The sequence below is a fragment of the Grammomys surdaster genome, unplaced genomic scaffold, assembly GCF_004785775.1.
Source record: "Grammomys surdaster isolate TR1022 unplaced genomic scaffold, NIH_TR_1.0 344, whole genome shotgun sequence".
NCBI lineage: Eukaryota > Metazoa > Chordata > Mammalia > Rodentia > Muridae > Grammomys > Grammomys surdaster.
Window position 1 is genome coordinate 1,203,663 of NW_021604763.1, and position 12,031 is coordinate 1,215,693.

At 46.4% G+C, this 12,031-nt stretch overlaps 1 protein-coding gene across 1 annotated transcript; it reads right to left on the reverse strand.

Annotated features, from left to right (window-relative positions):
• Nucleotides 1–5,550: 5,550 nt before the first annotated feature.
• On the reverse strand, nucleotides 5,551–11,248 carry LOC114630755 (protein FAM205A-2-like). The gene is made up of 4 exons (XM_028779066.1): nucleotides 11,105–11,248; nucleotides 10,464–10,509; nucleotides 9,918–9,978; nucleotides 5,551–9,262 (listed from the first exon to the last, which is right to left on the reverse strand). Exons 1-4 carry the CDS (start codon nucleotides 11,246–11,248, stop codon nucleotides 5,551–5,553), a joined length of 3,963 nt encoding a protein of 1,320 aa, XP_028634899.1.
• Between the last annotated feature and the right edge of the window lie 783 nt (nucleotides 11,249–12,031).

Genomic DNA, 12,031 nt, shown 5'->3' on the forward strand with positions numbered 1-12,031 from the left:
CCATCTGGATGTACAGACTGAGCAAACAAATGTCGTTATGAAACTGTTCCCTGATGCTGTTTAATGAGGAAGAGGGTATTTGGAAAACTTTAATCTACATGCATTGTCTCAAGAGGAACATGGTGTTATGGATCTTTTGCTTTTGTTTTGCTTTTGTTTTGTTTTAAAATCCATCTGTATGATTTAGAGCTCATAGGAAATACTGGGCTAGAGAAGTGGATTTGAGAATCATCTTTATTAATATTTTAATAATTAGTTATATCAACAACAGTTGAGGTTTTGGATATGCATGTAGAATTGTCCTCCACCACTGTGGTGTTTTGAATTGGTATAGCCCCCACAGACTCATGAGTTTGAATGCTTGGCCCATAGGGAGTGGCATTATTAGGAAGTGTGGCCTTGTTGGAGTAGGTGTGGCCTTGTTGGAGGAAGTGTGTCTCTGTTAGGGTGGTCTTTGAGGTTTTCTATGCTCGAGTTACACCCAGTGTGGCACACAGTTTCTCCTTGGTGCCTGTGGATCAAGATGTAGAACTCTTTGCTCACTCTCCAGCACCAAGTCTGCCTGTCATGCTTTCCGCCACAACGACAATTGACTAAACCTCTGAAACAGTAAGCATCTCCAGTTAAATGTTTTCCTTTATAAGACTTTCATGGTATCTTCACAGCAGTACTACCTAACTAAGACAACTGCCCCCAAAAGAAACTGGGGCTTAGAAATGTTAACTTGTCAGAGCTGAGGATTGTTTTCTACATTCCATCCTTGTAACTTTGACCTTAATGTGTATCTTTCCCCCAAGAGGTCAGATATTTGACCTAAAAATTGTCAAAAATAGATAAATAAATAACAAACTACTCAAAGACTATTGAAATGTTTCATGTGTGCATACACACACACACACACACAGAGTTTTTTTCATATTTGTCATCTTTGTTAAAGTCAGTCTCTGGCCACTTCAGTTAAAGTTTCTTTCCAACTCAAATCTTTGACTTTATGATGCAAGCACAGCCTTGAGCTCCATTGTTGTGCCAAGGCTTAAGTTTCCAGTCTTTTCCTCAGGGACAGGAATGCTTGTCCCATCCTGAGTAATTAGCAGAGGAAAACCAGTCTTCTTTCCTCATAGGTTCAAGTGAAATTGAGGATAATGTGGAGGTCTTTGTGTCCGGGGCCACCAAAGCCTTTGGTGGTGAATCACCTACTCACTAGTAGGGATGGGATTATAACAGGCCCCCAGACCTTAGCACAACTGACTCCATGATATAAACGCCACTCAGGATTTAATACTCAGCATGTAGACAGCACCACCTGCCAAAAGTGAAACAAAGACCTAATCTATCAAAATTCATGGTTCAAGAAAAGTCTCTAAATGTAGTTTCCTTGTCTTTTGGCTTATGAAGTGTGTCAATCCAGAATGTAGTTTTTGTGCTTAAAAGCTCACCCAAGAAAGGCTCTGGCTACACTGGGATCCTGAATACCTAATGTAGTTGTCAGCCAAACAATAGAGACTTTCTACTGGCTTAAATAGAGACAAGGCACAGTTTGGATCTTACGTTTCTTAGATTCTGCTTACAGTCTCCCTCAGCTTGCCTTTCAACCTGTTTGCTTTCTCCACTTCCTTACAAGGATTTCACAAAACCGAATAAAACGTCTTCATTAGTAATAAACAGATGTCCCCGAAATGCCCAGTACTAGACATTGCCAGCAAAAACAGCAAAATACAGATCTTTGGTCTGTGTCTAAACTGAGGACACATCTGCTTCATGGTGTGGTTAAGGAGGGTTTTACTGTAGATATGAGAGAGAGAAGAGCCGGAGGCATCTGGAAGTCTAGAGCAGAGAGAGAACGTAGTAGACTGAGCATGCCCGGCAGACTGGACCCGACCACGGGAGAAGCAGCAGCAGAGCAAATAGATAAAGAAGGAGAGGAAGACAGAGAGGGGGGGGGGGAGAGAGAGAGAGAGAGAGAGAGAGCACAAAAAGAGCATAGCCGAAATAGAAGAGGTGTAGGAAAGAGTAGCTGGGGGAGGGAAGCCTGTGAGCTGCGGAGGTTTAGGGTAGGGGAGGAGCTGAGAAGAGCTGAGATGCTACCATGGACTGTGAAGTGTGCAACAGGTCCTTGTGATACTGAGGAGACTGGAGACCAGCATGTGTTTTGGTATGCTCACAGGCACCACAGACATCCATCTGTCCTTCTGCCATAAGGGGAATGGCTCTTGTTGGTAGAGGAGTACTGACTTCACAAGTTCCCAAAGAATGCTGGCTTTTGTCTGACTGCCAGAATTTGGGGAAATGGCATTTCCTTTGGACCTCACAATCTGGCTGTTGACTTATACATGTTATTAAACTCCAGAATTTTGATCACATTTTGTGGCTATTGAGTAGATGGGACACTTTCTAAAGAACCTAAAAGTCTCCTTTTGAAGTCTAGGTGGAGGGTTTTGATGCCTTCTAAAATGCAGTAGATCATAATGAAGAAATAGACAGTATGCTGAATAGTGTTATGTCAACTTGACACAAGCCAAAGTCATCTGAGAGAAGGGGTCTTCCATAAAGAAAATGATTCCATAAGACTGGGCTGTAGGCAAACCTTTAGGGCATTTTTTAATTAGTAGTTGATGGGGAGGGCCCAGTCCATTGTGAGTGGAGTCATTCCTGGGCTGGTGGTCTGGGATCTATAAGGCAGGCAGGCTGAACAAGCCAGGGGGAGCAAGTGAGTAAGCAGCACCCCCAGCCTCTCCATCAGCTTCTGCCCCCAGGCTCTTGCCCTATTCGAGTTCCTGTTCTGGCTTCCTTCAGTGATGGACTACAATGTGGAAGCATAAGATAAATACATCCTTCCAGCCCCAACATGCTTTTGGTCATGGTTTCATCACAACAGTGAGAATCCTGACTAAGCCAGATGGGCGAAGAGAAAGCAGACTGACCTAACTTAAGGCTTGTGGAACTGTCCTTGGTGGGAAGAAGCACAAGAGCCATCCTATGGTAGACAATTAACCATGCACATCATGGGAGGGGGCTCAGCTGACTAAGATCAGTACCAGTATCTGCTACGAAAGTATATTGTGTGGAGAGATGGCTCAGAGGTTAAGAGCACAGGCTGATCTTCCAGGGGTTGATTTCCAGCATGACAAACCTACTCCCAACTTCCAGCTCCAGAGGATCTTTTAGGAACATAAGTGAAACCATTTTGTGTAACTTGAAAACCAGTTTATGTGTCTTATCTGCCTACAAGCTAGGAGCCTGCCATAAGCAAGCTCAGACAGGAGCTGAGCCCATGACAGAGTCTGATGTTCTAATGAACTAATCCCAAAGTGGAATTGCTGTATAAGTAACCCACTAAGATGTGAGTGCCCCAGACAGGAGTAAAGCTAAGGCCCAATGAAATGATACCAAAAAAAAAAAAAAAATGGAACTTTGAAGGTGGACCCTGGGACTACATTGCTGTGCTGTGCTCCCAAGACAGCATCATAAGACCATCAGCAAGGCAACTTTGAGGCTGCCTCTGTGTGACGCTGGCTTTGATGGCTGTTTCCAGCACCATTGCTAACACATGCCTACCTGTCTATGAGCACTAGCATCTGGCTGGAACCTCCACAAGTGACATCCTCCTGGCCTGTCATAGCCAGAGGACTTCATGGAGGACATGGGTTGAGTCACCAAGCTCCCAAAGCACCTAACTGGAGCAAAGTCCCCATTCGAACCATGCAGCAGGCTCTGCCCAGCTGTTTGTTCTCCACTTGGTGAGGTGTCTGTTTAATCTTTATATTAACATGGCATTGTAAGGAATGTTTGTGTGAATAAATTGAACATAGTTGAAAGGCAAATCTCATGTGGACATCCTAATTGCTGACAGCCTTCCAGCTGTGTCCTCTACAGGACCTGATGCCCTTTCCTGGCCTTTGTCGGCACATGTACACATGTAGTGTACAGACATAAAGAGCAGGACTATCTCAGACCTGCCAGTGATATAATGACACAGAGACCTAATATTTTAAAGCTTAGGCCTTTCAGCGTGGGCAATCTCCCAACTACTCTAACTGTACTAATCCTGGCACTCCACCGTGCCACACGGCCAGCTCTACCCCTCCACTCTGCTCTGCTCTGTCCATTCACCTCCATGTCCACTGGTTGTACTTCCCACATCTCAGTTATTTTCCCAGAATCCTTCTCTGTCTGCCTTCCACTTCCTGACCAGCTATCGGCCCTCAGATCTTTATTGCAGCAAATCAGATACAATTCTAGATTGCCTTAGGCAGGTGAGGAAGAACAAATATCTGCAAAATATGAGATGAGCCACAGAAATACAGTACCAAGATCCTGCCAGCATTTAGCTCTCCGCTGGCACAGAATTATCAATTGAACACACAGAGACACGCCTTCCACAGTGTATCCCAATAGACATAGATGCAGAAAAAGTATCCACATGCAAAAAAGTAATACTGGAGAGATGGCTCAACCACTAGGAACACCAGCTGTTCTTCCAAAGGTCCTGAGTTTAATTTCCAGCACCTACATGGCAGTTCACAACTGTCTCCCACAACATAGACCCATAATGCCCTCTCCTGGTGTGCAGATATACATCCAGACAAAACATGCATATACATAAATAGATACATCTTTTTAAAAAATTAAATTAAAATTAAAATGTATTGGGAGAGTAAGGGTGGTAGAAGAGAGGGTGGATTAAAAGACAGGCGTGTGTGTGTGTGTGTGTGTGTGTGTGTGTGTGTATAACAGACAAGGCATGGCACAAGCTATTGGCCTTAACAGGCTCACATATGTTTACATAGCTTCTGGTGCCATAGATCTTAGCCAAGAATCTTTAATGTTCAGTTCACTCCTTGGTCGTGCAAGCAGCTTACAATGGCCTTACACTCTTATCCCCACACAGCTCGGCCTTGGGCTAGCCTCCTACTTAGGCTTTAGTGCTAACAAAACTGACCTTATTTCCTTGCATGAAGATCAGGAACACAGCAGCTTTGTTCCAAGTACAAGAGCTTCCTCCCTAAGTTTCCCACCCTCCATGGATCTTCCTTCCAAGGAGGCATCTATGAATGCCACACGACTGAAGCACAAGAACCAGGCAAAGGGGCTGTAACAGGCTTCCAAATGGGTCCTCAGAAAGATATTCCTAACAGCACTGCAGTGAACACGGAGATTCCACAACTCAGTTGTAATGTTTGTCATATACATGATGTGTATTTTCCTTTTAGCTACTTTGCTGTTGGCTACATCTCCCTTCAAGCAAGGTGTGCTAGTGGTACTTCTCTAAAAAGAGCCATGAGAATTTGGGGCTAAATTTCCTCTCTGGGATGGAGGTGGATGCCAGTGTTTCCTGCATCCCTTCCCTTAATAATGTACAGCAGAGACAAGAAAAGACATAACTCTTCATTACAGGTACATAATATATTATGGATCTTTAATCCACCTGTTCATTAGAGAAAATAACAATCATTCTCTTTAAAGGATACAGAGGAGGGGGAGCCTAGAGGCTGCCATCACCCTGAGTGGTCTCCATTAGCAGAACAACATTTCTGAGGTGAACCTTGGGACTTAGGGTGGGTTTCTCTGTTTAGTGGCATAAGCCAACCTAGGACAGTGTCGAGGGCAATGGTAGGGGTGGCCTAGGACTAAGACAGAGCCAACCTGTCGAGAGCGAGGCCAGAACCTACTGTCTAGAATATGGGAAGAGGTTAGACAGGGGGCGATCACTGACTTCTCAGAGGACGAAGACTGGGCCTTGGGCCCTCTGGAGTCCTCTGACTTAGTTTTCTTGATGGGGATCTTGGTTCGAGACAGACCCCTTTCAACATTTTCCTTACTAGTTTTGGCTACCTTTCCAGGTGTAGAGACTATGGATGGTTCTGAGTGTGTTTTGCTCTTTATCTTGGGGTTAATAGAATGAAAAAAGATTTTCATCTTATTTTTCAAGCCAGCCTCTGGAAGACGGCTGGCCTTAGTGTAAAGAGGGGCTGGCATCATATGCCCTGGTGAAAAGTGACTTGGACAAGTATGGCCCTGAAAAGGCTTTCTCTGAATTGGTGAGCATGGGAAAGGAAGGCCCTGGGAAGCTTGGGAGACCCCGGGCTGGGGGACTTGAGGAATCCTTGCAGGTTCCAGGACAATATATTCCTCACTTTGACTGTCTTCCGTGTCCTGCTCAGAGTCTGCCTCCACAAAGATTTCTGGAGGTGGATCTGGGAACTCAAGCTCAGGGGGCTCCTGGAGGCTGTGTGGACAGGCAGCCTCAAGATAAAAGTTATGGCCCTGCTGTGAGGAGCCCTGGGGTCTGTGCAGGGGCTTCCTTTCTGGCTCCTGCTCTCCATCCTGGTGTGTCTTTTGACTGACCAGAGAAAGCCCAAGACCTGCATCCCCGTCTCCAAGGTCCCCCACTGCCTGGGGTTTCCCTGGAGTTTTGCTCTTGCCTGTCACTGTGGGGACATGGCCTGAGTACTTACTCTTGCCTGGGCTTTGGGACTCAAGGCTAAAGGGTTCCCCTAGTCTGGGCGTTTCCCCACTGGTCCCCATCTGAACATAGTGCACTTGGGCCTCAATCATATTCCTGTGGAATTGAGAGGCTGTAGAACCCTGCTGGGCAGAACTATGGGGCTCTGCTCTGGAACTCGGTTGCTTTTGCTTCTGAAACACAGCCTGTACTGCAGTAGCTGGCTGTTTAAGGTGGACCTTATTTGGATCTGGGGCTAGAGGAAAGTCACATGAGGTGGTCTGCTCCTGCAGGAGTGTGCTCTCTGAGGTACACGGACTCCCGAGAGGCTCCTGTATAGACTCACCCTCTGAGTCTCCTGCGGTTGTCTCTTGGAACGCACTTGCTTTTAAAGGAATTCCCAACTTTATCTCTAGGACCTTTTTTTTGAGGTGGAAATTCAATTTCTCCATGATCTCTGTGTTTAATGAGTAGGGTCTAATCAGAATAGGCTGTTTCTCTGGAGGCGCCTTCTCCGTCCTTCCATCCACCTGCACTCCACGCTGGAACTCTTCTGCAATGTTTGCAGAGGTCTCATCGTCATCTTGAGTACAGGGCTCAAGCCCACTCCAACATGGACCTTCAAATGGGGACTTCTGAGGTAAGGGTTTCTGTGAGCTTTTGGTAGGCCTGGGCATAGTTGTGATTACAGATTGGTCAACAACTGGGGATGTTGTTCTAGTCGGGGCCACACAGTAAAGGGCCTGCAGGCCAGACAGGAAGGCCAAATACTTATGTCTTAAAGTTGTCTCCAGTTTCTTGATGGTTTCCTCAGACAGGGCTTGGGGTCGCCTACAGTGTTCAATGAAAGCGCCTGAAAGGGCCTGCGTCTCCTGGTCAAGGTCCATTGGTTTCCAGGGAACAACTTCTTGATGTAGGTCAGGGTTGTTTTCTGCCTGTAGCTCTAAGGACTGACCTTGTGAAATGTTTAGGGATGAAGTCCCTCCTGCCAAGTTCCCAGGAATTTTGCATTTCCAAGAGCTTTTGACACAGGCAGGGACCTTGCCCTCATGGATCTGTTCACATTTGGTATCAACATGGGTTTTCAATATTGCCTTTGCCTCAGTAAACAAGTGTGGCATGGGGATTGTCCCTTTGCCCACTGCGGGTGACAACATGTCACCAGACCCATCGGCCTCTGGCTTCCCTGGCTCTGGGATGCTCACACTGGGTAGCCTACTGACCCTGCAGGACAGGGACTGCTGGTCAGGAGAAGAGAGGAGCTTATGAATGGAGCTCTGGATCCTCTGGGGCAGCCCCCAGCGAAGGTGAATCAGCTGCTTCTGGATGTGGAATTCCAACAGCCTGCGTGCGTGCCGTGGGATGAAGAAAAGCTCTCTGGTGAGGACCGAGAATGATTTTCCTGGTGGGAAGGCTTTTAAAGTCCCACATGGCTTGGCTTTATTACGTGGCTTATACTGTGCGTGGCTTGGCGCATATGGAGCTCCAGGGATGACAGCTGGCAGGCCCCACTGAAGCTGAAGCTGTCTTTGTAGAAGATGCCATTCCAAGGTTTTACATTCTGATAGAGTCAGAAGTGGGACACCAATCTGAGCTCTTTCATGCTCATACAAAGACTCATTTGGAAAAGTTGAAGAAGTGGGAGGGGCTGCCTTTGGTGAGGGAATGGGTGGTGACTCCTTCAAGAAATGAGGATCTTTGTAGAAAGGTTTGAGTGTGTCGTCCTTGGAGACTCCTTGAATGTGTAAGAAGGTGGACCCCAAGGACTCACTGTGCATAGAAGGAAGACCGCAGAATAACTGAGTGAATTTCTTCTGAAGATTGCTCTGGGAATCATTAGTTTGTCCCTCAGGCAGTAGACAGAGGCCACGCAGAAGTTCAAATTCAGGAGTGAAGAAGGGCTTTCCCACAGGGCTGGGAATTGGTTTGCAGGGTAGTCTTTGTTCTGCATCTCCACTAGACCACTCGGAAACCCAAAAGGTCTGGATAGGTTGTCCGTCCATATATGAGTACCAGGTCTGGGGGGAAATACCCCCAAACCTATGAACACTGTCTTGAGAACTAGTATTCAGGATAAGTGAAACCTGTTGGTTATGTTCTGGCTGGAAATACATTGGTGGGTTTGGCATGAGTTGCTTTAAGGACTCCTCTACGCGTCTGGGGAGCCCCCACCTTTGGAAATGCATCAGTTTTTTCACATGTAGCTCCAAAAGCCTTAACACTTCGGGACTGAGGAACGGCTGGGGGATATCGGTGACAGTCGACACAGTAATAGGATGTGTGACATGAGTGATTTGTGGGTTCAGGGTCTGAAAAGGGATCTGTGAGTTCAATGCCTCATGGTCTTGGATCTGCTGGATATAGTTTAAATCGCTGTGTGCTGTGTCTTCCTCATTCACTAAAACCACTGACTCCTCAAGTCTTGAAGAAGCCACAATCTCAGAGGCCATGGACATGTCTGCCAGGTGAAATTCCTGTCCTACCTGGAGGTGATCAGTCCAGCAAAGCTGGACACCATCTTCGTCAGTCGGCTGTGTTAACTGTTCTGTTAGGTGTGTGAGTATTTGGTTTCCAGGTGCCACTGGAAAGTCTGTGGAATGCCTGGAGTAAAGCTCCTCACTCCATTCAAAAGACTCACTGGATATGGGCATCTCCAGGCGAGCAGAGCCCTGTGGCAGTCCCAACAAAGCAGGGGAGAGCTGGCTTTTCTCACTCTGCAGCAACTGCTGAATCTCTAGAGTCACAGCCTCACAGATTTGGCAGCCGGGATCTACACACAGGAGCTGCCGCACATTGTCCTCCTTGGGGAGCCAGCTTTGTCTTGGAAGAGAAAAAAGACAACCATTAATGGATGAATTACATCTGCCTCTTTGGAAGAATGTGTCTGGAGATTCCTGGGCCCTTTTCTCCAGTCCCACAAGTTCTAACCCTATTCTGTAGGAAATGAGGTCCTCACTCAAAGCATGGGGTGTCCCTGCTGCTAGATCCAGAAACTCTTGGGAATCATTCCTGCTCTCCAGAAACTAGAGGGTAAGATGATGGGGCGATGGCATCTGGCAACTGGTCCCCCACCCTGAGGACAGACAGGAGGTAATATCAGCAGGGTCCAGCCAGACCCAGGGCTCTGCCCTTGAAAGGGGGCAGAGGGAAGCCCATATGACATGGTGACCTCTTTATGTTGAATTCACTGTCTTGACAGCTTGGTGTCTGGGTGTAACCCCAGCAATGTCCTTTACAGAGTCTGTGCTAGTCCAATCTGAATTTCAGAACTGCTGAGACCCTAACATACAGAGTGGGTATGAGGTGGCTCTTCCCTGCTGAGATGTGACCCATCTCTGGCCTGGCAGTCCTCTCAGCTGGTGAACCTGCCTGCACAGTGTGTGCCTCCTTCCCTCAGTTACCCCTTTCCTCACCCCCTGGCCCAGATCAGGCCAAGAAATGATCAGAGTTTAGACCACAGAGGTCAAGAGGTCACCTTTGCATGATAGAGAGCAGCTCCCATGGCTTCTCAGCTTCTTCTCGGGAAAGTCTCCTGGCTGAGGAATCAGGACACAGGGTTATGTGGCGAATGAGCACATTAGGGGTCTCCTACAGGAATCTGAACAGTAAATGCTCAGCTCAGTAAGAGGAAGCTGAGCATCTAGACTCGGTGCTCTATGGCGTGTCTGTGCAGAGACTACCATTTACAATGCACTCTCCCCTGTGTAGGGGTAATTAATGGTATGCTTACTTTATTGATAAACCCACAGGTGAAATGAATTCCATAGGGTCATAAACTTAGTAAATGACAGTTAAGGATGCCTTAATTCCTCAATTCTTTCTTGTCAGGGGAGTAAGGCAGAGAATTTTTTAACGTTCTTACTTTCTGATTTCCCATCAAGAGCAGTCCTTTGTAAATGTCACCAGTTAGTGGCTCTGGAACCTCAGAAGTTAGAGCACTTGGCACTGGGCAGGGTCATAGAGAAGAGGAACTGTGGGCGCTCTCCCAGGGGCAGGGAGTCAGGGGACAGTGGGACTTTACCTCTTGACGCTGCATCTCTAGCCCTTTGCCTGACTTTTTGATGACGCTTAAAGAGAAAAATATTAGAATGTGAAGCTGGAAATTTTTCTCATGTCCATATTGTGACAAAGATCTTATACATTTCCTTTCTTTTCATTACCTGTGTGTGATTTTTACTCTCTCCTCCATCACCTTCTGCTAGGGTCTACCTTTTTTTTTCCTGACTTACCCCTCTTCTCCATCCTTCTGGTTCTCTTTGAAACTGATCTGAACTCTATTTCCTATCCAGCTACTGAGTGATGTTTTACCAGAGTCTGCAGGCAAAACAGTAGAAAGACTAGGACATATGTAGGATGTGTTCTAATATAAAGGACCTTCCATGTATAAATGCCATAACAAACTAAGTCGGGAAATTCTCCTGTTTTGGGAGATCTGAGATAATGGTAATCTTCTATTCAAAGTAATACAAAAGATTTTGGCTTACAACTCATGAATGTCCTGGTAAGGAAAGGCCTCACAGGAGAAAGGTATTATATAAACACCCTTAAAAGTATCATATCAAAACTGCCAGATGGGGTAATGAGGTTGTAAGTGGAAGGTGGCAGACACTGGATCTTGAAAGCTTCTCAACTAGTTCAGTAGTGGTCCCAGGGTCTCCCTACCTGGCAGCAGCTTCTTTTATGTTCACACTTCAATCCTCGGTAATTCTGATGCACTTGCCAGACAATTAGGACAATGATGAAGATGTAGAAATAGACGTATGAAGGACAGTTGATGTCCCACAGAAAGCACATAGAGCTCAACATGGTCCAAACCTCATTAGCATGAGGAGACCAGCCATCCCTACTCTTATGACATTCAGAGTCCAAGTGACTAATATCTCCCAGGGCTGAGCGTTGGCTGCGCACATCACAGAGGATAGAATCGGGCCACCAGACTGCATCACAAAGACCTCCATTCCATAAAAGAAGCCTGTGCAGTAATTCAGTCTATAGAAGAAGATGCATGGTTATCTTAAAGGTCATGAACCCTCGACCTGAATGTCACATTCACAAGCAGGGCCTGCTCTCCATTTTCCCTGTACCCACTCCACCCCACCAGTCTGCTAGCTTGGTTCTTTTCTTCACAACTTTGTAGTTGCTCCTGGTGGTCAGAGTCTGGGCTTGGTGCTTGCGGGTTCTTGACATCTAATTCATAGCATTGAAATGAGCAGATACAGATTTGCAAAGTACAAAATTGTATTCAAAGCAAAGTGATAGAATAGAAGAGAAAGAAAGCATGCGGTTAAAATAGTGACCGTGGGCCACTGACTAAAGGTATGCAAGGTCCCCCAAGGACTGTTCAGCATTTCCTTTTATGGGATTTAAGAGAAGGAAGAGTTTGGTTGCTAAAGGTTGCATAGGTGATTATCATGACGGACAGAATATTATGTAACCTTGAAGGGCCCCAACTTGACAAGACAGACTCCATCTTGTAACCAGGTTTCCATTTTATACACCAGGCCCTGTTCTTAGGTTAAACCCTAATTACTGGAAAAAGCACAAACTGTTCCAGGAAGGAACCACCCTAGACAAGGGCCACCAGCAGGA

Bases quoted from the DNA above. Each gene is read 5' to 3' on its own strand.
- LOC114630755 (XM_028779066.1), bottom strand. From the start codon at position 11,248: ATGTTGAGCTCTATGTGCTTTCTGTGGGACATCAACTGTCCTTCATAC. The intron at 10,510-11,104 runs GTAGGGAGACCC...TTTCTCTTTAAG, and splicing joins ATAAAAGAAGCTGCTGCCAG to CGTCATCAAAAAGTCAGGCA. The intron at 9,979-10,463 runs GTAAAGTCCCAC...CTGATTCCTCAG, and splicing joins TAGAGATGCAGCGTCAAGAG to CCAGGAGACTTTCCCGAGAA.